General features: G+C 39.9%; 1 protein-coding gene across 1 annotated transcript in view; it reads left to right on the plus strand.

The window, feature by feature from the left end:
- dcbld1 (discoidin, CUB and LCCL domain containing 1) overlaps positions 1-24856 on the plus strand; it is a 106444-nt gene extending 81588 nt beyond the window's left edge. The window contains exons 9-15 of the mRNA XM_072555827.1: positions 6410-6534; positions 6849-6996; positions 13265-13366; positions 13941-14028; positions 14557-14597; positions 21403-21522; positions 23428-24856. Of these exons, the coding sequence (XP_072411928.1) occupies positions 6410-6534; positions 6849-6996; positions 13265-13366; positions 13941-14028; positions 14557-14597; positions 21403-21522; positions 23428-23903 (1100 nt within the window). The 3' untranslated portion in view covers positions 23904-24856. The remainder of the gene's footprint in view (positions 1-6409; positions 6535-6848; positions 6997-13264; positions 13367-13940; positions 14029-14556; positions 14598-21402; positions 21523-23427) is intronic.
- The last annotated feature ends 2207 nt before the right edge of the window (positions 24857-27063 follow it).

The following is a 27063-nucleotide window of genomic DNA, read 5'->3' on the forward strand; positions in this document are numbered from 1 at the left end:
AGACCTTGCTGAAACCTATATGATGTATCAACCACATGACCCTCATCTACACACCTGATCACATCTTTGAAATATTCTATCAAATTTCTGATACATGACCTCCCTTTGGCAAAGCCATGCTGACAATCCCTGATCTAACCTTGCCTGTCCAAGTGGAGGTTAATCTCTCCTTCAGAATTTTCACTAACAGTTGTCCCATCACTGATGTGAGACTCACTGGTGTGGAATTCCCTGGTTTATCTCTACCACTCTTCTTGGAAAGTGGAAACCAATTAGCCGTACTGCAATTTTCTGGTACCTTCCCTGTGGGCCGAGGAATTAAACAGTTGGGTCAGAGTTCCTACAATTCCCACCATTACCTCCCACAGCAGCCTGGGATACAATTATCCACACTTGGGAATTTGTTCATAGAGTCAGAGAAAGGTACAGCATGGAAACAGACCCTTCGGACCAACCTGTACATGCCGACCAGATATCCCAACCCAAACTAGTCCCACCTGCCAGCACCAGGCCCATATCCCTCCAAACCCTTCCTATTCATATACCCATCCAAATGCCTTTTAAATATTGCAATGTACCAGCCTCCACCACATCCTCTGGCAGCTCATTCCATACACGTACCACTTTCTGCGTGAAAAAGTTGCCCCTTAGGTCTCTTTTATATCTTTCCCCTCTCACCCTAAACCTATGCTCTCTAATTCTGGACTCCCCGACCCCAGGGAAAAGACTTTGCCTATTTACCCTAACCATGCCCCTCATAACTTTGTAAACCTCTATAAGGTCACCCCTCAGCCTCCGATGCTCCAGGGAAAACAGCCCCAGCCTGTTAAGCCTCTCCCTATAGCTCAAATCCTCCAACTCTGGCCACATCCTTGTAAATCTTTTCTGAACCCTTTCAAGTTTCTCAACATCTTTCCGATAGGAAGGAGACCAGAATTGCATGCAATATTCCAACAGTGGCCTAACCAATGTCCTGTACAGCCGCAACATGACCTCCAAATTCCTGTACTCAATACTCTGACCAATAAAGGAAAGCATACCAAACGCCGCCTTCACTATCCTATCTATTCACTTTTTTAAGCCTGCCAAAACCAACACGTCCTCATACCCTGTGTCATTCTGCTCAAGAACCCCTCATATGCTCTGCTGGAATTCTGTATCTACATCTTCTTCCGCCAGACAGAAGTGAAGAAATCTCTTAAATACTTTACCAGTGTCCTCTGGCTTCACATAGAGATTGTCCACTTGGTCCCAAATACACCCTACTCTGCCCCACTCTTTCCCTGGCTAACCTCTTCTCCTTAATATACTTATATGCTTAGATTAGATTCGATTCCCTACAGTGTGGAAACAGGCCCCTTGGCCCAACAAGTCCACACCGAAACTCCAAAGAGCAACCCACCCAGACCCATTCCCCTACATTCACCCCTGACTAATGCACCTAACACTACAGGCAATTTAGCATGGCCAATTCACCTAACCTGCACATGTTTGAACTGTGGGAGGAAACCACAGCTCCTGGAGGAAACCCACGCAGACACTGGGAAAATGTGCAAACTCCACGCAGTCAGTTGCCCGAGGTGGGAATTGAACCAGGGTCCCTGGCGCTGTGAGGTAGCACTGCTAACGACTGAGCCACCATGCCGCACTATTGGGATTGGGATCCCATGCTATTGGGATTCTGCGTCATTTTACCACTAGGGTTCTTTCATGCTCCCTCTTTGTATCCTAATTTATTTTTTTTAAGTTCCCTCCTGAACTTGTTATATTCCACTAGGGCTTCCTTTTGAGTTGCACTCCCTTTGCCCCATCTGAAAGCCTGCTTTTCCCTTTTTATCCTGTCCTGAATATTGTTAGGCAATCAGGCTTCTCCTGGTTTGTTGTTCTACATTTCACCCTAATGGTTCTCTCCCCCTTTCCCTCCTTTTTGCACATTCCACACTGATTTGCTGTAGTTTTTCCCACAACAAGATGTACTAGTCGACTGGTCATCCTAGTTTACTTTGGCTGGATCCTGTCCAATTTAAAAAATAAAATCTGCGTTCCCCAATCCAAGACCATTTTGTGCAGATTGTCTCTTGTTATTTCCATTACAGTGTTGTGGTTGCTAAATGTTCCCTCACTGCCATCTCAACCAGCCTTCCAGCTTCATTCCCCAGAATTGGGTCCACCTCTGCACTGGGCCTTCTATGTGTTAACATAAAAAGTTGTCCTGAATACATTTCAAGAACTCTACCTCCTCTATGCCCTTTACACTACGACTATCTCAAATAATGTTTGGAAATTTGAAATCCCCAAATGAAATTTTGATATTACATACCTCAATGAATTGCTCCTCTATTGCCCACTTATTGTTTGAGGATTTATAATACAGTAGGGTGACTGACCTTTTTTATTCTACAATTCCACCCACAAAGGGTCAGTTGAAGATGTTTAAAAGAACATCCCTGCTTACTACAGAATGTGACTCTTTAATTAATTAATAATGCAACACGTCCTCTATCTTGCTTGAAGATTTTATATCTTGGAATATTGCATTGCCAGTCCTGTTTCTTCCTCATGTCTCTGTTATAGCAACAATAGCTGACTTCCATGTGTCAATATATGCCCTTAACTCAACAGTCTTACCTATCATACTCCTAGTATTAAAATACAGGCCATCAAGTCTCATCTTACTCCATTGAGTTGCATCATGGCTGAGCTCTGTCTCTCCTAATTCCTTTACTATATTATACTGTATCCCCATTACGTTAAGCCCTATCTGTCCTCCCTGCTGAACTAGGTTAGGGTCCTCCCATTATAAACCTATCCACAAGGATGTTGCTCCAATTCTGGTTCAGGTGCAGACCATTTCACTTGTACACAGAAAGGGTCCCAGTGGTCAAAATGTCTAAAACCCTCTCATTTGCATCAACTCCTGAGTCATGCATTCATCTGTCTTACTCTTTCATTTTTGTATCACTAGCATGTGCAACTGGGAGTAATCTATAAATTACTTTGTTGTAGAATCAGAAAGAAAATGGGAGAAAACGTTCCTTCCACCATGCGAACAGCAGGGAAAACTGTTCTTTGGGAGTTTTAAACAAATAACTAAATGATTGGTCTCATAAGCAAAAGCAATTGAATTGGCTTTTTCTAGTATATATAATAGGGTAAGAAGGCCTGTTACTGCTTCTGAGAGAATTGTGTTTTTTCAAACTGTTGCATGAATACCATTATAAATACTAGCAAAATTTATACTTTTAGTACCATTTGGTTGAGAAACTTACAGATATACAGCACAAAAACACACCCTTTGGTCCAACTCATCCATGCCAACCAGATATCCTAAATTAATCTAGTCCAATTTTTCTGCATTTGACCAGGATCTCTCTCAAGCCTTCCTATTCAGGTATCCATACCTTTTAAATGTTGTAATTGTATCAACTGCCCACCATTTCCTCTGGCAGTTTGTGATGGTGCTGCTCCTTTAACAAGGTTAGGTTGTCTTTGTATTTTTTTCCCCAGAGGGGTTGTAAAGGGGTTCTGTTATGTCTGGGAATATTTACTTGAAAGAGCTTTGAAGTGTTTTTTTAAAACACTTGTACAATGAAAGGGGAGTGGCCAGTTCTCTCATTTCAGGGTTGGGCTTGGTTTGCGTTGGTTTTAGCAAGCTGTTTTGTTTGAAGCTGCTGGTCAAGTTTTAGCTGGGGACCCAGAGAAGCAGCTCCATGCTGATCCTCGCTCTCTGACATCTCTCCTGTAAGAACCTGTGTTTGATTTTACCTTTTTTTGCCAAGGTGGTGTTTGCGGAGATGTTGCAAGTATTTGTAACAGCATCATTAGGTTGCGATAGAGTCGATTAGGTTTTCAGTTAGGTTAAGTTATTCTAAATTTAGTTCTCTTCTGTTCGTGTTTCATTTAGTAGACTGTAAATAAATTCTGTTTTGTTTAAAACTGAATGGTTGGGCCAGCTGCATCACCCCTGGAAAATCCACTCTACACCTGTTTAAAACAATGAGAAAAGTTAGAGTCTGGGCTGCTGCCTTGAAATGTTTTGAGGGGATCTGGCCTGGTCCATAACACAGTTCATTCATACATTCACCACTCTCTGTGTGAAAATGTTACCCCTTAGGTCCCTTTTAAATATTTCCCCTCTAACCTTAAATCTATACCTCCTAGTTTTGGACTTCCCTACCCTGGAGAAAAGGCCTTGACTATTCACCCTATCCATGTCTCTCATGATTTTATAAGCCTCTATAAGGTCTGTTTAATACTTGTAAAGTTCTGTTTATGTGGTCCTGTGAAAAATTGTTTAGTGAGTTTGTTGTATGATAATAATGGAAAAACCCAAATCGCAATATCAATCTCCAGATCCTAGTAATGTAAAGCAAGTCCTGAGGGTGACAGAACTCTGTTTTTTTCTCTGCAAATGCTGCCAGACCTGCTGAGTTTCTCCAGCAAAAAAAAGATTTCATCTGTGAAAAATCACACCAGTTAATATTGCCATTCAATTGAATAGTTATCCTGTAAAAATGCTGCCTTAAGGAATCATCTCTTGTTCTTACATCGAGCGTTTCATGGTGGTTGAATCACATTCCAAGGTGGGCTTTGTACAGTAGTGTACTGAAGTAAACCCAATAACTGCGGATGTTAAAAAACGGAAATTGCTGGAGAAGCTCAGCAGGTCTGGCAGCACCTGTGCAGAAAAAGTAGAGTTAATGTTTCAATCCACTAACCCTTCTGTAGAACTTCTCTAAAGGTGCTGTTCTGAAGAGGGAGCACTGGATCTGAAACGTTAACTCTGCTTTCATTCCACAAATGCTACCAGACCTTTTGAGTTTCTCCACCAATTTCTGTTTTTGTTTTGTGTATTAAGCATAACGTGTCAGGTATGTTTGTGTTTTGTAGCAAAGATAGAAATTTCACAGTATCAGTGAAATTGCTGTTTTATTCACATGGTATTGCCATGGTCATAGTAATTTGAAGCTGAGTATATGAAAGGGTATAAATAAGTGGAAAAAAAAGAACTGAGGAAGCTGTAATGATTAATTCTGTAGAGATTTGGGCATACAGAAGGAGAAAAATCTTTACATCCAGAGCTGTGAAGTTGTTGAATACACTATTAAAGAGTTATTGGAGACCATGGCAACATTTAATAAAATGAAAATTGAAAAATAAAGAATAAATAAATGCACAGAGATATCACATACAATTGGTATTTCAGTTCATGTAGAGGATAAACACTAGCACATTGGTTCAAGTAATGTTTTTCTATAGAACATAGAACACCTATGGTGTGGAAACAGGCCATTTGGCCCCACAAGTCCACACCGACCGTCCAAAGATTATCCCTCCCAGACCCATCCCCTTATCCTATAATTCTACATTTCCCATGGATAATGCACCTAATCTACACATCCCTGAACACTGTGGAAAATTTAGCATGACCAATTCACCTAACTGCACATCTTTGGACTATGGGAAGAAACCGGAGTACCAGGAGGAAACCCACGCAGACATGGGGAGAATGTGCAAACTCTACTCCAGAGATTAGCCCGAGGCTGGAATCGAACCTGGGACCCTGGTGCTGTGAGGCAGCTGTGCTAACCACTGAGCCACCATGCTGCCCAATTGTAATTTTTCTTTAATTGGCAAAGCCAACTGTTAAATAAAATCAACTGTCAAATATTGCATTGTTAATGCAAGTTATCAACATTTTCATGGCCTCTGACAAAACAAAAATTAAAAAACCTGTGAAATGTTTCCTAAAACGAAACCAGGAAGTATATATTTGGATGAAGGGCTGTGCCTGAAACATCAGCATTTTCCCTTTCTCTACAAATGTGGCCTGACTTGGTGAATCCTTCCAGTATGTTTTTTTTTAAATTCCTGAAAGGTTACTTGGAAAAAGTTTTAAGTGTGGAAAAATGTTTAATTTTCTAATGTCGTTTTTACTTGGACAATGCTTAAGAAATTAAGTATCGACCATCTCTCCCAACCTCCCATTCCAATTGATGTGAATGTGATCTCTGCAAAAAAAAAAGCTATGGTATTAAAATACAAGTGTAAGAATTTAATTGAACTTTAGCTAAATATGGAATAGAATGAGAAGAAAATGAAGAAAGTATGGCTAACATATGCTGGATTGTTGTATGCTAATTGTACACCAAGGTCAGAATTAAATCATGGAGTAGGAAAGATCAAAGATGTACTTGGTAATTAGATTATTGTAGTTTGATTGGAATCTGAAGATAATCCTATATGCAACATGACTCCATTGGAAATCTTTAATAAAAACCAATATTAAAAAGAATTTGTATTTTTCTGTCTTCTCTTTTGTGAACCATGTAGATTCACCATGAATATTTTATAGGCAGAAATAATATTTCATGAAAGTGGTATATTTATTATTTTGTGATCTTTTCAGGAATCATAACCACAGGTTCCACACTTCCAAGCTTTCATTTTTATGTAGAAACTTATAAGGTATCCTTCAGTAAAGATGGTCAAAAATGGAAGACCTACAAAGACAGCAACAATAATGTTGGACAGGCAAGTATGCTTAGGAAACTATATTTCCCAACAGTTTGGAAATCTCAGCTGATCATAGCAGTTCAATATTTCACTGCATTTTGCTTGAACATCATCTTTAAAAAACACTCTTGTAAATCTATATTTGCTGTAATAGGCTATTTATTATTATTTATTATTTTTATGTTTACAAATATTAAACTGCTATAAGCAATTCATTATGTTCTAAAATTACAGCTGCCAATGTTTCATGCTTAGTTAAAAGTGACTTATATTTAGGACATATTTAGTACTCTTCACAAAAGAGAATAAATAAATGTTAATGTTAATTGCAGATATTTAAGGGCAATACTGATTACTATCAACTGACCCGCAATAATTTCATCCCTGCCATCTTTGCACGTTACATTCGTGTCATTCCTCAAAGCTGGAATCAGAGAATAGCCATTAAAGTGGAGTTAATAGGATGCCAGCAAATAAGATGTAAGTACATTTGAATTGAAATCAAAATATGAAGGGTGTGTTGGCATGAAATTGACTAGATCTTTTCAACCAAATCCAATCAATGCATTTTGATGTGTAGTTTTGAAATATATTGGCATATAATCGATCTTTTATCACTTTACCTGCAGTTTTTGTATTATAGTCATTAATCCCTCTGTTTGAATGTTCTTGTGACTAAATCTGATGTTCATAGACCATTAGAAAGGAAGAATTTGTATTTATACAGTATTTAACTGGAAGCAGTTTAAAGACAAATAAAGCTTGCCTATTATTCGAATAGGCAATATTTGATTGGTTATTCAAAAAGGGAGGGAGACAATAAACTATAGGCCAGCTTAACATCTGTTGTTGGGAAAACGTTGGTTATCTATTATAAAGGATGTAGTAACAGAGCATTCAGAAAGCCAAAATATAATCGAGTAAAGTCAGTATGGCTTCACGAAGAAGAAATTTTGTCTTGAAAATGTATTACAATTCTTTGAGGATGTAACAAGCAGGGTAGATAAAGGAGTAACCAGGAGTTGAAATATATTTGCATTTCCAAAGGGGATTTGATTAAGTACTGCTCACAAGGCAACTTAATTGGATAAGAGTTTATGGCATTGGGGATAGTACATTAGCATAGATAGAGCATTGGCAAACTAATAGAAGACTGGTAGAAGAGCTGAATATTGTTTAAATGGGGAAATACTGCAGAAAGCTGCAGTAGAGGAATCTGAGGTCCTCATGCATAATTCACAAAAAGCTAACATCCAAGTTCTGCAGGTAACCAGGAAAGCAAATGAAATGCAGTATAAAAGTAGAGAGATATTGCTCAAACTATACCAGGTGCGAATCAGATGCTACAGTATTGGGAACAGTTCTGTCCCCTCATTCTAAGAAAAGACATACTGTCATTTGAGGCAACCAAAGATTGATTGATAGATTGATCCTGAGTATGGAGTAGGCCATTCAACCCATTGAACCTGTTCTGACATTCTATAAGATCCTGTCTGATTTGTTACCGAACTCAGTAGACCTACCTTTGGCCCATATCCCTTAAAACCTTTGCATTGCAAAAAATTATTGATCTTAGATTTAAAACTAACAATTCTTCTAACATCAACTGCCATTTGTGAAAGAGAGTTCCAAAACTCTACCAGCCTTTGTGTGTAAAGGTGCTTCAAAATATCTCTTCTGAACAGTCTAGCCATAATTTTCAGACTGTGTCCCCTAGTTCTACAAACTCCAACCAGTCAAAATAGTTTATCTTTACCTATGCTGTATTTTCCTATTAATATCTTGAAGACTTTAATCAAACTACCCCATAACCTTCTAATTTCTAGAAAAACATGCCTAACTTGTGTAATCTCTTGTCATGACTTAACCCCTGAAGTCCAGGTGTCATTCTTGTAATATTACATTGTACTCCCTCCTAGGTCAATATATCCTTCCTAAGATGTGGTGTCCAAATTGGCTCTCAATATCCCAGCTGGGGTTTAACCAGGTTTTGTATAACTGCAGCATACCTTTTGCATCCTTATACCCCATCATCCAGATATAAAGGCCAACATTCCATTAACTTTCTTGATTAGTATTTGCACTTGTTTATGACATTTTAAAGATCTATGTGCCTAAACAACCAAGTCTCTTTGGCATTAACTTCATTCCATCTAGACAGAACCCTAATCTGTCATGTTTGCGGTCCAAAAATGATATCCTCACACTTGCTCACATTAAATTCCGTCTGTCACAATTTTGCCCATTCATCTAGTCTATTAATATCCCTTTTTATAATTTTATGCTATCATACACACTGTCTACTATGCTGCCTAACATTATATCAAAATCAATTACCAAAGTTATTAATAAATAATGTGAATAGTTGAGGTCCTCACACAGATCCTTGTGGGACACTATTGGTTACATCCTGCCAATCTGAGTACACACCCATCATTCCTAGTTTCTGCTGCCTACCACTTTCCCAGTTCCAGCTATGTAATTTTCCCTCAAGTGCATGGGCTGCTACCTTAGTTAAGTCTCTTATGAGGGACTTTATTAAATGCCTTCTGAAAGTCCATTTCAACAACAATCAAATACATTCATTTGACCACTATCTCTGTCACCTTTTCAAAAAATGCAATGAAGCTTGTCAAATATGGCTGTCACTTTTATGAACTTTAATTTCACACATACTGATGCAGTTTAAAAGTGTCATTGCTTATTAAATAACTTTGAAATATTTTGTAAAGCAGCCAAAACGGGCAGCCAATATTCAGCCAAGCTCCTCTAAATGATCAAATGTGGAGTAGAGAGTGGCGTATTGGCCCAAATAGAATTATGGCTTGCTAACAGGAAATGGGTCTTTTTCACATTGGCAAGATGTAATGAGTGGTGCGGGGACCTTAATTGTTTAAAATTTATATAACTGACTTGGAGGAAAGATGGTTGCTAAGTTCTATTGCTGACAATATAAAGATGGGTAGGAAAGTAAATTGCGAAAAGGTTTAAAAATATGTAGGGCTTTAGTGAGTGGGCAAAGGTATGGCAAATTCAGTATGGTGTGGAAAATGTGAAGTTGTCTGCTTTAGGAGGAAGAATAAAACTGAAACATATAATCTAATTGGTGAGAGATTGCAGAGTTTTGAGATGCAGAGGGATTTAGGTGTCCTCATACATGAATCACAAAAGATTTGTATGTAGGTGCAGCAAATAATTAGAAAAATGAATAGAATGTTATGGGCGGCATGGTGGCACAGTGTTCCTCACAGCGCCAGAGACCTGGGTTCGATTCCCGCCTCAGGCGACTGACTGACTGTGTGGAGTTTGCATTCTCTCTATGTCTGCGTGGGTTTCCTCTGGGTGGTCTGGTTTCCTCCCACAGTCCAAAAATGTGCAGGTGAGGTGAATTGGCCATGCTAAATTGCCTGTAGTGTTAGGTGAAGGGGTAAAATGTAGGGGAATGGGTCTGGGTGGATTGTGTTTCGGTGGGTCGGTGTGGACTTGTTGGGCCAAAGGGCCTGTTTCCACACTGTAAGTAATCTAATCTAATCACTTATTGTGAAAGACATTGAATACAAAAGTAGAAAGGTTATATTTCAGTTATACAAATAACTTGTGAGACCACATCTAAAATGTTGTGCATAGTATTGGTCACCTTAAGGAAGGATGTAAATACTTTTGAAGCAGTTCAGACAAAATTTAGTAGACTAATCCCTAGAATTATTAGGTAATTCCTATGGGAAAAGGTTTCTTTCATTAATTCATGGGATGTGGGTTTCATTGGCTGAGCCAGCATTTATTGTCAATCCCTGGTTAGAATTGAGGTGGTGATGGGGAGTTGCCATCTTGAACTATTGCAGTCCAAATTTTGTAGATTGACCCACAATGCTGTTGGGGTGTTCCAGGATTTTGACCCAACATCCCAGAATGAATGGCAATTTATTTCCAAGACAGGAGAATGAGTAGCTTAGAGGGGAACTTGCAGGTGATGATATTCTCATGTGTCTACTTTCTTTGTCTTTCTAGATGGTAATGGTCAGGAGTTTGGAAGGTGCTGTCTGAGGAGCTGTGGTGAATTTTTGCAGTGCGTCTTGTAGGTAGTACAGACCACTGCGACTGAGCATATCTGGTGGAGGGAGTGAATGTATATGGAAGTGGCACCAATCAAGAGTGTTGCTTTATCCTGGACAATTTCAATCTTCATGCATGTTGTTGGAACTGTACTTATCCAGGCAAGAGGGCAGCATTCCATTCCACTCCTTTGTAGATGGTGGACAGGTTTCAGGGAATCAAGAAGTGAATTATTCCCAACAGGATTCACAGCCTCTGCTCTGCTTTTATAACCACTGTATTTATATGAGTAGTCCACTTTATCTTCTGGTAAATTGTAAACCCCCCTCCCCTAACATTTATAGTAAGGGATACACTGATTTTATTGCCATTGAATGTCCAGGCCTAGAGCTAGGTCCTTTCAGAGATGGTTATTAGAATCCTAGACATGTACAGCATGGAAACAGACCCTTTAGTCCAACTCATCCATACCAACCAGCTAGCCTAAATTAATCTAGAGTCATTTGCTTGCACTTTGGCCACATCCCTCTAAACCCTTGCTATTCATATACCCATCCAGGTGCCTTTTAAATGTTGTAATTGTACCAGCCTCCACCACTTCCTCTGGCCACTCATTCTATCCTTGCATCACCCTCTGTATGAAAAAGTTGATCCTTAGGTCCCTTTTAAATTTTTCCTCTCACCCTAAACCTATGCCTTCTAGTTCTGGACTCCCCCACCCCAGGGAAAAGATCACGAAGACACAGGGAGAATGTGCAAACTCCGCAAAGACAGTCACCCAAGGGTGGAATTGAACCCAGGTCCCTTGCACCATGAGGCACTGAGCTACTGTTCTGCCTATCATTAAGCCTCATTAGATCATTAAACATCACTAGATTTCGAATTCCAGATTTTTTTAAAAAACATTATTCAAATTCCACCATCTGCCATGACAGGATTTGAACCCTGGTCCTCAGATGAAGGTGGTGCAGTGGATAGTGTCTGCATGGATTTTAGTCAGGCTTTCAACAAGATCAGTTGCAGATATGGGTGGAAAAATAGCAAATGGAGTTTAATCCAAGTAACTGTGAGATTCTGCATTTTGGGAGATCAAATGTTAAGGAAAAGTAAACAGTTAATGGCAGCACCCTGAACAGCATTGACATACAGAAGGATCATGAGGTTCAAATCCATAGCTCCCTGAAAGTTAGAGTGGTAAAGAAGGCGTATGGCATGCTTGCCTTTATTGGTTGGGGAACTGAGTACAAGAGTCAGGATGCCATTTTCCAGCTTTATAAGACTTTGGTCACTCCATTACAGGAAGGATGGTGAAGGCTTTGGAGAAGGTGCAGAACAGGTTTACAACGATGCTGTCTGATTTAGAGGGTATGAGCTATAAGAAAAACTCAGGTTGTTTTCTCTGGAGCAGTAGAGACTGAGGGGACTCTTGATTGAAGTCTATAAAATTATGAGATGCATAGATAAGGTTGACAGTCAGAATCTTTTACCCAGAGTTGAAATGTATAATGCTAGGGGCATGAATTTAATGTGCGAGGGGGAAAGTTCAAAGGAGATGTGAAGGGCAAGTTTTTTTTTTCACAGAGGAGCAGGAACCTGGAATGCACTACCCGGGTGGTGGTGGTAGAGACAAGATACAAATAGGGGCATTAAGCTACTTTTAGATAAGCACATGAATGTGCAAGGAAAGAAGGGATATGGACCAAGGGCAGGCAGAAGGAATTAGTTTAATTAGGCTTCATGCTCAGCACAACATCGTGGGCCTGTTCCTGTGCTGCACTGTTCTATGTTCTAACACTACAGGGACTCAGAATTAATAGTCTAGTGATAATACCAGTATGCCATTGCCTCACCATCTTTCTTCCATTTCTCCCCACCCCCATCATGTTTTTCCTCTTCATTCCCTTGTACTCTCATACCCTTTCTCTCCCCTTCAAGCCTCCCATGTTTCTCCCATGCACCTTGTGCACTTTCAATTCTTACTCTCATTCTCCACCTTCATTCTTATGTACCACCAGGGTCCAAATATTCCCTATCCTTGCTTCAACCAAATACCAAATTTAGCCTTGACATCCCACACACAGCACTACTGAGCATCAGCTAGTAACATTTCTTCAAAAGTGTTCTGTTGATAAAAATTAATTGGATATCAACCATGCCAATATTTCTGTTCAATATTTGATTAATAGTATTTATTCATCCCAAATCCATGCATCCATCACATTAATGGTGGGTTAGTCTATTTGTTTAAATTACCAGATATCAGTGCGCATTCAGTGTTCCACTGTTAATATTACATAAGATAATGCTGCTGGAATTCCAACCCTTCTTTGAAAACGAGACCTTTGAATCATAAATGCAGCTGAGAAAGGAGGAGATTAGGGAGATGAATGAATAGCATCATCAAAAAGAAGCAAAATAAAATGAAAAATGTAGGGAAGATCGTGAATTATCTTTATCAAACATGTGCTCTTAGTATTAATGAGCAGAGGAAAGATCTAGCTAAAGTTAAAATATCACTACCACTTACATGTTTACCTGGTATCTCTGTGTTATGGATATGTGGGTTTTTCCACCCTGAACACCATAGGTGTGAGGTAATCCTTGCAAGGAAACATGATCTGCATTTGCTAACTGAGAATTGATGTAATTAAATTTGTGTAATTTTAATAAGACAAATTGTTTTGCATTTTTCTAGCAATTACAGGTAATAAACAAAAACCTATTCATCCTATTGACATACAGGACAAAGAAAATGTGAACAGTACAGATCCTGTAATTACAAAAGATATAAATTATGGTAAGGTGTTTGTATAATCTCTTTCTTTGCTTATTTTAGTCAGGTTAAACAACTGATTGTCAGAGCTTTGTGCCTGAATTGGTGAGCTTATAACATAAATACATGGATGTTGTATTAGATTTTTTCTGTTAAAATTAAAGTTTGAAGTTCTGAAACACTGCCAGGGTTCCCCCAGTCTACTGCAAAAATGCCAGCAGGTGACCACAGAACTCTAAGGGAAGCTGCATAAGTGGATGTTGTCATATTTCCCTGACTGTTTTGAGGGTATTTCATCAGAGTTATGAATGGATAAACTGGTGAGACGTTAACAAACTTCCAGGGATCAGTGCTCATCTTATTGTCAGTTCAGCTAAAAATGGACAATTTCAGAGATTTTAAATTTATTGAAAAATGAGCATTTGATTCAGTCAGAGATTTTCTGCTACGAAGATTTGGTTTCTTATTTTTCTGGTGCTTTTTGCTTTGATAAGATAATTGTTTTGTGTGAAATCATAATTCATGAGAAAAATGCTACAACCATTAGATCCAGGAAGGAGCTATATGATTTACCTATTTTTCTTCTCTCCCCGTTCAGGAATATTACTCATAGCCATTGTGGTTCCATTTGTACTTCTTGTAGTACTTACAATATTGGGAATTTACACTTTCAAGAGTTTAAGAAAGTAAGTAAATAATATTAGGAACTTACATTATCAAGAGTTTAGGAAAGTAACTGACTGCAAAGTTTAACCAGTATTTTTCTATAACTTCATAAATTGACTGAAGGAGAATAGTATACAATGAGTATATAATTCATGTTTTATTAAATATTCTTTTACACATCCCAAATAAGAATTTCAAGTCTGAATTTTCTCACTACCATTCACTTTTTCTACTCCTTATCCCAGTCCCCAAGGAAACAATTTTAATGTTTTCTTCCATGGTGTATTATATTTACTACAGGAATGTTCATTTAGAAAATCTTTTAGTTAAGCTCATGAGGAGAATATGTTGCTTTTTTTTTAAAAGTCTAGGCAGATTTTGGTCCAGACCTGTTTCTTTTGCAGGATAATAAAGTCACAAATACTTGGCTGATATTATTTCTTCAGTTACGCATTCTACAAAGTTGTCTTGGAAACTGTTTCTTGTCATGTAAAAATCAGTTGTTGTTCCATTTTGTTGTAATTTTAAGAGTTGCTATTACCTTGCAGAAAGAAGACACAAGATATTGGCACCTCTGGTCAAAGAACAGGTTAGGAAGAACTAAATACATTGATATTGTACTTGCATTTCTCAATGCACTTTATGGCCAACAAAGTAATTTTGCAATGTGGGCATTGGATTGGAGAATTGTAGATGTTAATGCTCTTGTTTAAAACAAGAAGTATAAGGGACATGGCCAGCATTTACAGACAAGCCAGTTTACCTTCAGCAGCGGGGAAGCTTCTAGAAACAAAAATTTGAAATGGAATTAATAGTCATATGCAATTTGAAAGGGAGAAAACTGTAGCTAAGACCGGTATTTTAAACCTAAATGAGAGTAACTGTGTGGGGATAAAAGCTCACCTGGCTGAAATGAACAGGGATATTGGCCTCAGGGATAGATCAATAAAGACACTCTGACAGATTTTTAAGGTGGATATTTTAGAACATAGAACATAGAACATAGAACAATACAGCGCAGTACAGGCCCTTCGGCCCTCGATGTTGCGCCGATCAAAGCCCACCTAACCTACACTAACCCACTATCCTCCATATACCTATCCAATGCCCGCTTAAATACCCATAAAGAGGGAGAGTCCACTACTGCTACTGGCAGGGCATTCCATGATCTTACGACTCGCTGAGTGAAGAACCTACCCCTAACATCAGTCCTATATCTACCCCCCCTTAATTTAAAGCTATGCCCCCTTGTAATAGCTGACTCCATACGCGGAAAAAGGTTCTCACTGTCAACCCTATCTAACCCCCTAATCATCTTGTACACCTCTATCAAATCACCCCTAAACCTTCTTTTCTCCAAAGAAAACAACCCCAAGTGCCTCAGCCTTTCCTCATAGGATCTTCCTACCATACCAGGCAACATCCTGGTAAACTTCCTCTGCACCCGTTCCAGTGCCTCCACATCCTTCCTATAGTATGGCGACCAAAACTGCACACAATATTCCAGAAGCGGCCGCACCAGAGTCTTATACAACTGCAGCATGACCTCAGGACTCCGGAACTCAATTCCTCTACCAATAAAAGCCAGTACGCCATATGCCTTCTTCACTGCACTATTTACCTGGGTGGCAACTTTCAGAGATCTGTGTACATGGACACCAAGATCCCTCTGCTCTTCCACACTACCAAGTAGTCTACCATTAGCCCAGTAATCCATCTTTTTATTACTCTTACCAAAGTGAATCACTTCACACTTAGCTACATTGAACTCCATTTGCCACCTTTCTGCCCAGCTCTGCAGCTTCTCTATATCCCGCTGTAACCTGCCATATCCTTCCTCACTGTCTACAACTCCTCCGACTTTCGTATCATCCGCAAACTTGCTCACCCAACCTTCTAACCCTTCCTCCAGGTCATTTATAAAAATGACAAACAGCAATGGTCCCAAAACAGATCCTTGCGGAACACCACTAGTGACGGCACTCCAAGATGAATCTTTGCCATCAACTACTACCCTCTGTCTTCTTCCAGAGAGCCAATTCCTAATCCAAACCTCCAACTCACCCTCAATGCCATATCTCTGTATTTTCTGCAGTAGCCTACCATGGGGGACCTTATCAAACGCCTTACTAAAATCCATATATACTACATCTACCGCTTTCCCCTCATCTACCTCCTTCGTCACCTTCTCAAAGAATTCAATAAGGTTTGTGAGGCACGACCTGCCCTTCACAAAACCATGCTGACTATCCTTGATCACATCATTCTTATCCAGATGTGCATAAATCCTATCCCTTATAATTCTCTCTAAGACTTTGCCCACAACAGAAGTGAGACTCACTGGCCTATAGTTACTAGGATTATCCCTACTCCCCTTCTTGAACAAGGGAACCACGTTTGCTAGCCTCCAGTCCTCTGGCACTACTCCTGTAGACAAAGAGGACACAAAAATCAAGGCCAATGGCTCTGCAATCTCCTCCCTTGCTTCCCAGAGAATCCTAGGATAAATGCCATCAGGCCCAGGGGACTTATCTATTTTCACCCTTGCCAGAATTTCCAACACCTCTTCTCTACATATCTCAAAGCCATCCATTCTACTTATTCGTGCCTCAGTATTCATATCGACAACAATGTCCTGTTCCTGAGTGAATACTGACGAAAAGTATTCATTCAGCGCCTCCCCAATCTCTTCAGCCTCCACACGCAACTTCCCATTACTATCCTTGATTGGACCTATTCCTTCCCTAGTCATTCTTTTATTCCTAACATACCTATAGAAAGCCTTAGGGTTTTCCCTAATCCTACCAACTAAGGACCTTTCATGTCCCCTCCTTGCTGCTCTTAGCTCTCTCTTCAGGTCCTTCCGGGCTACCTTATAACTCTCAATCGCCCCTATTGAACCTTCACGCCTCATCTTTACAAAGGCCGCCCTCTTCCATTTAACAAGGGATTCCAACTCCTTATTAAACCACGGCTCCTTCACACGACCCTTTCCTCCCTGCCTGATAGGTACGTACTTATCAAGGACACTCAATAGTTGCTCCTTGAACAAGTTCCACATATCAATTACGCTCTTGCCTTGGAATCTACTTTTCCAATCCACACATCCTAAGTCATGCCTCAACGCATCATAATTTCCCTGCCCCCAGCTATAACTCTTGCCCTGTAGTACACACTTATCCCTCCCCATCACGAGACTAAAAATCACCGAATTGTGGTCACTGTCCCCAAAGTGCTCACCTACCTCTAGTTCTAATACCTGGCCTGGTTCGTTACCCAGAACCAAATCCAGTATGGCCTCACCTCTTGTTGGCTTATCTACATATTGTGTCAGGAAACTCTCCTGCACACATTGCACAAACACTGACCCATCTAACGAACTTGAGCTATAGCTTTCCCAATCAATATCAGGAAAGTTAAAGTCTCCCATAACAATCACCCTATTACTGTCACTCTTCTCCTGAATCATCTTCGCAATCCTTTCTTCAACGATTCTAGGACTATTAGGAGGCCTGTAAAAGACTCCTAACAGGGTGACCTCACCTCTCCTATTCCTAACCTCAACCCAAACTACCTCAGATGGCAAATCTTCATCCATCTTCCTTTCCACCGCTGTAATACTATCTTTGACAAGCAAAGCCACACCCCCCCCTCTTTTACCCCCACCTCTGACCCTACTAAAACATTTAAACCCTGGAACCTGCAACAGCCAATCCTGTCCCTGATCTAGCCATGTCTCCGTAATAGCCACAACATCGAAGTCCCAGGTACCAACCCACGCTGCGAGTTCACCTACCTTATTTCGTATACTTCTGGCATTAAAGTATACACACTTCAAGCCACTCTTCTGTTTACAGGCACGATCCTTTAAGATTGATACCATATTCCTACCCTCCCTACACTCCAGGTCCTGCACCCTAAAGTTACAGTCTGGGTTCCCATGCCCCTGCAGAGTTAGTTTAAACCCCCCCCAAGAGCACTAGCAAACCTCCCCCCAAGGATACTGGTGCCCCTCAGGTTCAGGTGCAGACCATCCTGTCTATAGAGGTCCCACCTTCCCCAGAAAGAACCCCAGTTATCCAAATACCGAAATCCCTCCCTCCTGCACCATCCCTGTATCCACGCATTTAACTCTTCTCTCTCCCTATTCCTCGACTCTCTATCACGTGGCACGGGTAACAAACCAGAGACAACAACTCTGTTAAACTACTGAGATAAATATATTCCTTTAGGACCCACCAACTAAAGAAGTTAATGCATAAATTTTAAGAAAAAAAAAATTGCAAACCTGAGTGGTAGGTCAGATGTTCAGTCAAAATATTTTAAAAAGGCAGAGAATGATTTAAAGGTTAAGGAGGATCAACTAAGAGTATGCGGGAAAGTGATCCTGGGATGTAAAAACAGCAGGAATTTCTACAGATATTTAAAATGTAAGAGAGTAAGTAAAGTGGGTGTTGGGCCTCTAGAGAGAGCGATGAATGAGGAGTTAACAGTATACAGTGGAGAAATGGGTATGATTGGAAGGATGTGACTAGAGGAATCTCACAGGGGTCTGTGCTGGGCCTTAATTTCTTATGTTTTACAACAATCACTTAACTGAAAGGGGCCAAGTCATGGTAGCTAAACTTCCTGCTCCTTGGATGCTGCCTGAACCGCTGTGCTTTTCCAGCACCACTCTAATCTAGAATCTGGTTTCCAGCATCTGCAGTCCTTGTTTTTACCTAGCTAAAATTTGCAGACAACATCAAGATATAAGGAATTTGCAGACAAATATAGATAATTTGAGTGAGTGATCAAAACTCTAATAAAGGGTAAATGTGGGAAAATGTGAAGTGGTTCACCTCAGCAGGAATAATAAGTAAGGAGAGAATGACTAAAATGGAGGACAATTGCAGAATTCCAAGCTGTACAGGGATTTAGGGGTTATGCATGAATTATAAAATGTTATTTTGCAGGTATAGCATGTAATCAAGAAAACTAAATAGATGCTATCTTTCATTATGAGAGAAATTGACCATAAATCAGACGTTCATCCCAAAGAAAACAAACATTATCCGGGGAGGGATTAGACAGCCATGGCTGACAAAGGAAGTCAGGAAATGTATCAAATAAAAAGAGAGAGCCTATAAACTGGCCAAGAGCACTGGGAAATCAGAAGATTGGGAAGTCTACAAAAACAAACAGAGGATAATAAAGAGAGAAATAGGGAAGGGGAGGATCAAATATGAAGGTAAGCTAGCCAGTAATATTAGAAATGATAGTAAAAGTATATTTCAATACATAAGAAACAAACAAGAGGCAAAAGTAGACATTGAGCCACTCCAAGTTGCCGCTGGAAGGCTAGTGCTGGGAGATAAGGAAATAGCTGAAGAACTTAATAAGTACTTTGTGTCAGTCTTCACAGTGGAAGACATGAGTAATATCCCAACAATTGAGGAGAGTCAGGGAGCAGACTTGAGTATGGTAGCTGTTACAAAGGGAAAGTGCTAGAAAAGCTAAAAGGTCAAAAAATCGATAAACCTCCTGGCCCAATAGGCTACATCCCAGAGTTCTGAGGGAAGTGGCTGAGGAAATAGCGGAGGCGCTGACTGTGATCTTCCAAAAATCACTGGAGTCAAGGAAAGTTGCAGATGATTGGAAAATTGCTGTTGTAACCCTCTTGTTCAAAAATGGGTCAAGACAAAAGATGGAAAATTATAGGCTGATTAGCCTTACCTCGGTTGTAGGTAAAATTCTAGAATCCATCATGAAGGACGAGATTTCTAAATTCTTGAAAGTGCAGAATCTGATTAGAACAAGTCAGCATGGATTTAGTAAGGGGAGGTCATCCCTGACAAACCTGTTTAGAATTCTTTGAAGAGGTAACAAATAGGTTAGACCAGGGAAACCTAGTGGATGTTATCTACCTAGACGTCTAAAAGGCCTTTGATACGGTGCCTCACGGGAGGCTGCCCATAGTGTTCGAGGTGAGCTACTGACATGGATTGGGGATTGGCTGTCTGACAGAAGATGGAGAGTTGGGATAAAAGGTTCTTTTTTGCAATGGCAGCTGGTGACAAGTGGAGTCCCACAGGGTTCAGTGTTGCGGCCGCAGCTGTTCACTTTATATATTAATGATCTGGCTGAAGGTACTGGGGGCATTCTGGCGATGTTTGCCGATGATACGAAGTTAGGCTGGACAGGCAAATAGTACTGAGGAAATGGGGAGGTTGCAGAAAGATTTAGACAGTTTTGGAGAGTGGTCCAGGAAATGATTGATGAAATTCAGCATTAGAAAGTGTGAGGTCTTGCACTTTGGAAAAAAGAATACAGGCATGGACTATTTTTTAAATGGTGAGAAAATTCATAAAGCCAAAGTACAAAGGGATCTGGGAGTGCTAGTACAGGATTCTCTAAGGTTGTTTTGCAAGTTGAGTCTATGATTAAGAAAGCAAATGTAATGTTGTCATTTATCTCAAGAGGATTGGACTATAAAAGCAGCAACATGTTTCTGAGACTTTATAAAGCTCAGGTTAGGCCCAATTTAGAATATTGTGTCCAACCTTGGGCCCCACACCTCAGAAAAGACATACCGGCACTGGATCGTGTCCAGTGGAGATTTACACAGGTGATCCCTGGAATGGTAGGCCTAACATATGGTGATCGGCTGAGGATACTGGTATTGTATTCATTAGAGTTTAGAAGGTTGAGGGGAGATTTAATAGAAACTTACAAGACAATGCACAGCATAGAAAGGGTGGATGCTGGGAAGTTGTTTCCTCCAGACAGGGAGACTAGCACCGTGGGCACAGTGTTAGAATTAGAGGTGGTCAATTTAGAACGGAAATGAGGAGACATTTCTTCAACCAGAAAGTGGTGGGCCTATGGAATTCATTGCCACAGAGCGCAGTGGAGGCCGGGACGTTGGGAGTCTTCAAGGCAGAGATTGATAAATTCTTGATCTGGCAAGGAAGTAAAGACTATGGGGACAGTGCGGGTAAATAGAATTGAAAGGCCTATCAACATGATTAAATGGCAGAGTTCACTCGATGGGCCGAATGGCCTTGCTTCCATCCTTTGTCTTATGGTCTTATAAATTAAGGATGGTATGCTTTAGTATACAGGGCATTGGTGGGACTGTACATTATCAGGATCAGTAGTCCAGCAATAATACACTAGGCCATCACCTCCCTTCCTTTCTGTCTTCCATTCTCCCCTCCCCCACCATGTTTCCATGAGTTACTCACAACCTGTGCCTTTTTCTTTGGAGCTGCTATGTTTGTAGATCCAGTACTTGATCATGGGATCTTTCGGTCAATGTCACAAGTCAATGATTTGCTTCTCTATCAATCAATATTTTCAAATATTCATTCACTTATAATGAATTGAAACAATATTCATATTATTAAACGCAGCTTGCTGGAAACAATTCAAACAGTCATTCAAAAGACCCCAGTCAACTGAGTTTACCATTAACTACAGCCATGAAAAGGAGATCTTGCAGAAACTTGACGTTGTCAGGAGTGACTCATCAGGTAAAAGGAACTATTGTGAACTTAGACACCCTGAAAACCTATTTATTTAAGTTTGTGCAGATAAACTTCCTCAAAACTGGCAGCCTCAAGACTGGAGTAAGGTGAATTTTGGGTTCGGATACTTTTGGTAGTGGGCCATTCAGGTCCATCCACGGCAGGTGGGCTCAAGGAGCTTGGAATATGGGAATAGATTGACATTCAAACACAAAATAGATAAATCCAGCGCCATGAAATGCATGGCTGAATTGTCCAAGTAAATTAAGTTTAATTGAGCTAACTTTAAGATGTGAGTTGTCTTAAAGTTTTCAGTTTTTGGATAGCCGGTTTTAAAGTTTTGAAAAACACCTCTGTTCTCATAGACATTTACTGCACAGCGGGAGGCCATTCACCCCATTATGTCCAAACAAAGATCTGAATGCACTTATCCAATTTTCCAGCATTTGACTCATAGCCCTGGAGGCTATGACAATGCAAGTGAGTAATTAAATTCTGCTTAAATATTACGAGAGGTTCTGAATCAACCACCCTTTCAATTAGAGTTTTAGACTCCCAAGACTGTCTCTTCTAACATTCCTACTTCCCTTAAATTTGTACCTTCTGGTTATTGACCCCTCTACTGGAAAGAGTACCTTCCTGTTCACCTGTAATCCTGCTCATTATGACCCGTTGATAAGGTCCTCTCTCAACCTTTTGCTGCTCGAAGATAACAACCTCCATCCTATCCACATAGCTCAGAAGCCCCAACCCAGGCAGAATCCTGGTAAATCTGCACCCTCTCGAGTAAAGTCACATTATTCATATAATGGGATGACCAGAACCGTATGCACTACTCCAGTTGTGGCCTTACAAGCATTTTATATAAAAATGATATAAAGTATAGTGGATGCTGGAAATCTGAAATAAAAACAAAGTGCTGGAGAAAATCGGCATCTGTGCAGAGAGAAACCGATTTTAAATCAAACATGACTCTTCTTTGGAATTCCTTGCATAAGAAGCATAACTTCCTTGCTCTTTCATTCTGTGCCTTGGATAATAAAGGCAAATATCATATATGCCTTCTTAAGTACCTTCTCTGTTCACAGATGCTGCTAGACTTCATAGGTTTCTCCAGCTCTGGAGTTTTTATTTCAGATTTCCAGCATCTATAATCCTTTTAATTGAAAAGGTTGACCTGTAACATATTTGAAGGAATCTGTATATTACTACTAATCTAATGTAAAAATGCTGTTTATAAAATTAAAATTAGCTTTGCACACCTGAGAAGTGTATGAAATCTTAGATGTAATCACAATGTCTTTAAGGTTTTGATTATTTCTTACTCATAACCTTTGAGTTTGTGCATTCTCCTATGTCTGTGTGGGTTTCCTCCGGGTGCTCCAGTTTCCTCCCACAATCCAAAGATGTGCAGGATAGATGAATTGGTCATGCTAAATTGCCCATATGATGTATAGGTTAGGAGTGAAAGTAAAGTAATGGGGAATGGGTTTGGGTGGGATATCTCTGGAAGGTCGGTGTGGACTTGTAGGGCCGAAGGGCCTGTTTCCACAGTGTAGGGATTCAAAAAAAACTAGAAAAAGAAACTAATCACATGCCCAGTATGGATAGGCAAAAAAATGCTGGCACAGTCAGTGAAGCCCATAACCTTAAACTGATAAAACCAAAGCAAACTTATGCATTTCTTACTGGCTGCATGTCGAAACCCAAGTACTTCTAATACTTTTGAGATCGCAATTGCTTACACATTGTACAGAATTCCTTTCTTGGGAAGTCCCATAAATGATAACCATGAAAACAGCTCTAAAATCTATTTGTGTATTAAGGCTGAGAAATGTTGTCTTACGGTGTGAAATAGTATGGAGGAGTGAAATTATGCACTAAGTGTTTGATTTGGCCTTTGTTTTGAAGATTACCAGCTCTCCGTGATGTTTGGAACAGTAAGAGTGGCGAGAAAAGGCTCCACCTTTAAACCAATCGACACAGACGACGATGATGGAATTGGTGGAACAGATTCAATGTGCCATTATGTCATCCCACTTGTTGAAAACCAACATGAATATGCAGAACCTTTAACTAATCAGGAACCAGTATATGCAACCCCAATTGTTGACAAAGTGCAACACCTCAGTTCTTCTACAAGAAAGAATCAATGCTCAAAAGAAGCTTCCTATAATGTGCCAGTAACATCTTTAACAAAACCACCTTTGTCTTCTCAAGTGACTGATTCTCACATTGAACCCAACATTCCTAACGGTAATGGACTACACCCTTGTAGTGTATTTTATCAAATACCACAAGGTGTTACTAATTATTCAAAGAATGGCAAAGCAGAATATGATCAGCCAGCAAGTAACAGCACTCCAAGTGTTGGCAGATTTTGGTAATTGAAATTTTCACTATTGCCAGTGAAACGAATCTGGCATCCCTAAAGAAATCGCTAAAGCTGTGAACTGATAATTCAAGACTTTACTTGTCGTTGCAAAATAACAATAAACTGCAAGCATATCACCAAAGTGGAACATTTGAGTAAGCTGTAGCAGTTTCATGCCACACCTGGTATCAGTCTCTCAGAACCACCATTGTTAGAATGAAATTCTATTTTCTGTCAATATGTAAATTTAGTATATATTAGTAAACAAGGAGATATTTCAAAAGAGAAACTGTTCAAAGTTGCACCTGTTTATTATATCCCATACCTTAATTGGTATAAATATGCTGCTAAAATTACAATGTGCAATTTGATTTATGAGATGCTGTTAATGTGGAGATTGGTTACATGCTTTTGCTTATTCATAGTAAATTTTTATATGTGCATATTGTACAATTCTCAGCACTGCAATATAGGGATTTTAACTTTAAAGCAATGGAAATAGACAGAAAATTTAATTCAGTTTTTTGCTGTTAAAGAATGAACTATTATTATGAGAAACCTTTCCTTATTGTATGCAAGTTTTTGTTTCAATTTATTATTGGTAACTGGAAAGAGTTTTTAATGTTTTTTTTCTCATATTGTGTATGCTAATATAGTTCATTGTAATAGTTTGTTGCTGGCTCATTCAATGACCTATGAAAGTTGGCTGTAATTTTTTATTTAATAGCCAATAGTTCAATACCAACCACTGTATATAGTATTTTTACTATATTGCATTGTTCAAACTTGGTGGGCTTCATTTTAACTTACTCAAGATAACAGCTGTTTCACAAAACAAATCTAGCCAATGTGAAAATTAGTTTTGTTTCAAGTTCAGCCTAGTTTAGCCTAACATTGTTGGACTCTGCCTTTAAAGGGTTATTCACTATTGTGATGTCATTCTGTAACAGTGCCAAAGGTGCTGGAAAATGTGGTTATAATTAAGTTAGAAATCACACAACACCAGGTTATAGTCCAACAGGTTTAATTGGAAGCACACTAGCTTTCGGAGCGACACTCCTTCATCAGGTGATAGTGGAGGGCTCAATCCTAACACACTGAATTTATAGCAAAAAGTTAGTGTGATGTAACTGAAATTATACATTGAAAAATTGATTGTCTGTTAAGCCTTTCATCTGTTAGAATACCATGATAGTTTCAATTCTTTCATGTGTAAGTCACAAAGCCTTTTTTTAAAAAGTTGCATTCTCGGGTTAGCTGTTAACAATGGTGATAGCTAGACAATATGTTGAAGGTGTTAGCCCCCTGTGTTCTCTGTCTATGCCATGATGTTTAGATTGATTCTAATTTAAAAAGTGAGATAACGGAGTTTTACATGAATTCATGCACTTTTTGAGCAAAGTACAATGTAACCCTGCAAGTACAAACTCACCCCACAAAATATATGTGTGCATGTGGGTCTTTGTCTGTCTGTGTGTTTGTGTGTCTATCTGGGTTGGGGGTTGTGAGTGTGAGAAAGTGTATGTTGTGTGTGTGTGTGTGTGTAGTGAGTGCAGAGTGTCTTAAGTCTGTGAGGGGGTGCATGTATGGGTGTAGGGGTGTGTGCGCATCTGTGTGTGTGTGTGTTTGTGTAGGAGTATCTGTATGTGTGTGTATAGTGCAATGGTGGTCACCTGTAATGTGACATGAACCCAAGGTCCCGGTTGAGGCCCTTCCTATGGGTATCGAACTTAGCTATCAGCATCTGCTCGGCCACTTTTCGCTGCTGCCTGTCCCGAATGGTCACCCGAAGGTCTGAGGTCAAATGTCCTGGACCACTGAAGTGTTCCCCAACTGGGAGGGAACGCTCCTGTCTGTTGATTGTTGTGCGGTGCTCATTCATCCGTTGTCATAGCCTTTGCTCTGTTACCCCAATGTACCATGCTTCCGGGCATTCTTGCCTGCAACGTATAAGATAGGCTGAATCACATGAGTACCTGCCATGTACAAGGTGAGAGGTGTCCCCACGCATAATGGTGGTATCTATGTCCACACTCTGATACGTCTTCCAGCGCCTACCGTGACAGGGTTACAGTAGATGCTGACAATGGCTAAGACAACGGATGAATGGTCACCGCACAACAATCAACAGACAAGAGTGTTCCCTCCCAGTTGGGGAACACTTCAGTGGTCCAGGACATTTGACCTCAGACCCATAGGGAGGGCCTCAACCGGGATCTTGGGTTCATGTCACATTACAGGTGACCACCATTGCACTATACACACACACACAGACACTCCTATATATACACACACACACACACACATATATACACAGATGCGCACACAGACACCCACACACACCCTTACAGACACACTCACTCCGACACACTCACATGCACCCTGTCACAGTCTTAAGACACTCTGCACTCACTATACACACACACTTTCTCACACTCACAACCCCCAACCCAGACAGACCCACACACACACACACACACACACAGACAGACAAAGACGCACATGCACACATATATTTTGTGGGGTGAGTTTGTACTTTCAGGGTTACATTGTACTTTGCTCAAAAACTGCATGAATTCACGTAAAACTCCATTATCTCACTTTTTAAATTAGAATCAATCTAAACATCATGGCATAGACAGAGAACACAAGGGGCTAACACTTTCAACATATTGTCTAGCTATCACCATTGTTAACAACTAACCCGAGAATGCAACTTTTTAAAAAAAGGCTTTGTGACTTACACATGAAAGAATTGAAACTATCACGGTATTCTAACAGATGAAAGGCTTAACAGACAATCAATTTTTCAATGTATAATTTCAGTTACATCACACTGTAACTTTTTGCTATAAATTCAGTGTGTTAGGATTGAGCCCTCCACTACCACCTGATGAAGGAGCAACGCTCTGAAAGCTAGTGTGCTTTCAATTAAACCTGTTGGACTATAACCTGGTGCTGTGTGATTTTTAACTTTGTACACCCCAGTCCAACACCGGCATCTCCCAAATCATGGTTATGATTAAGGTATTAAATGACGGTATTTCACTGATTTGCGAGAAGCTGTATAGCAGTAATTTGTATTCATTGGTCTTTATCTTTAGGTTGTAAAAACATCTTCCCATTCTCCCAAACTGCCAACTCCTGCAAATGCTATGTCCCATCATTGCCAA

Source organism: Chiloscyllium punctatum, chromosome 3 (genome assembly GCF_047496795.1).
Source record: "Chiloscyllium punctatum isolate Juve2018m chromosome 3, sChiPun1.3, whole genome shotgun sequence".
NCBI classification, from domain to species: Eukaryota; Metazoa; Chordata; class Chondrichthyes; order Orectolobiformes; family Hemiscylliidae; genus Chiloscyllium; species Chiloscyllium punctatum.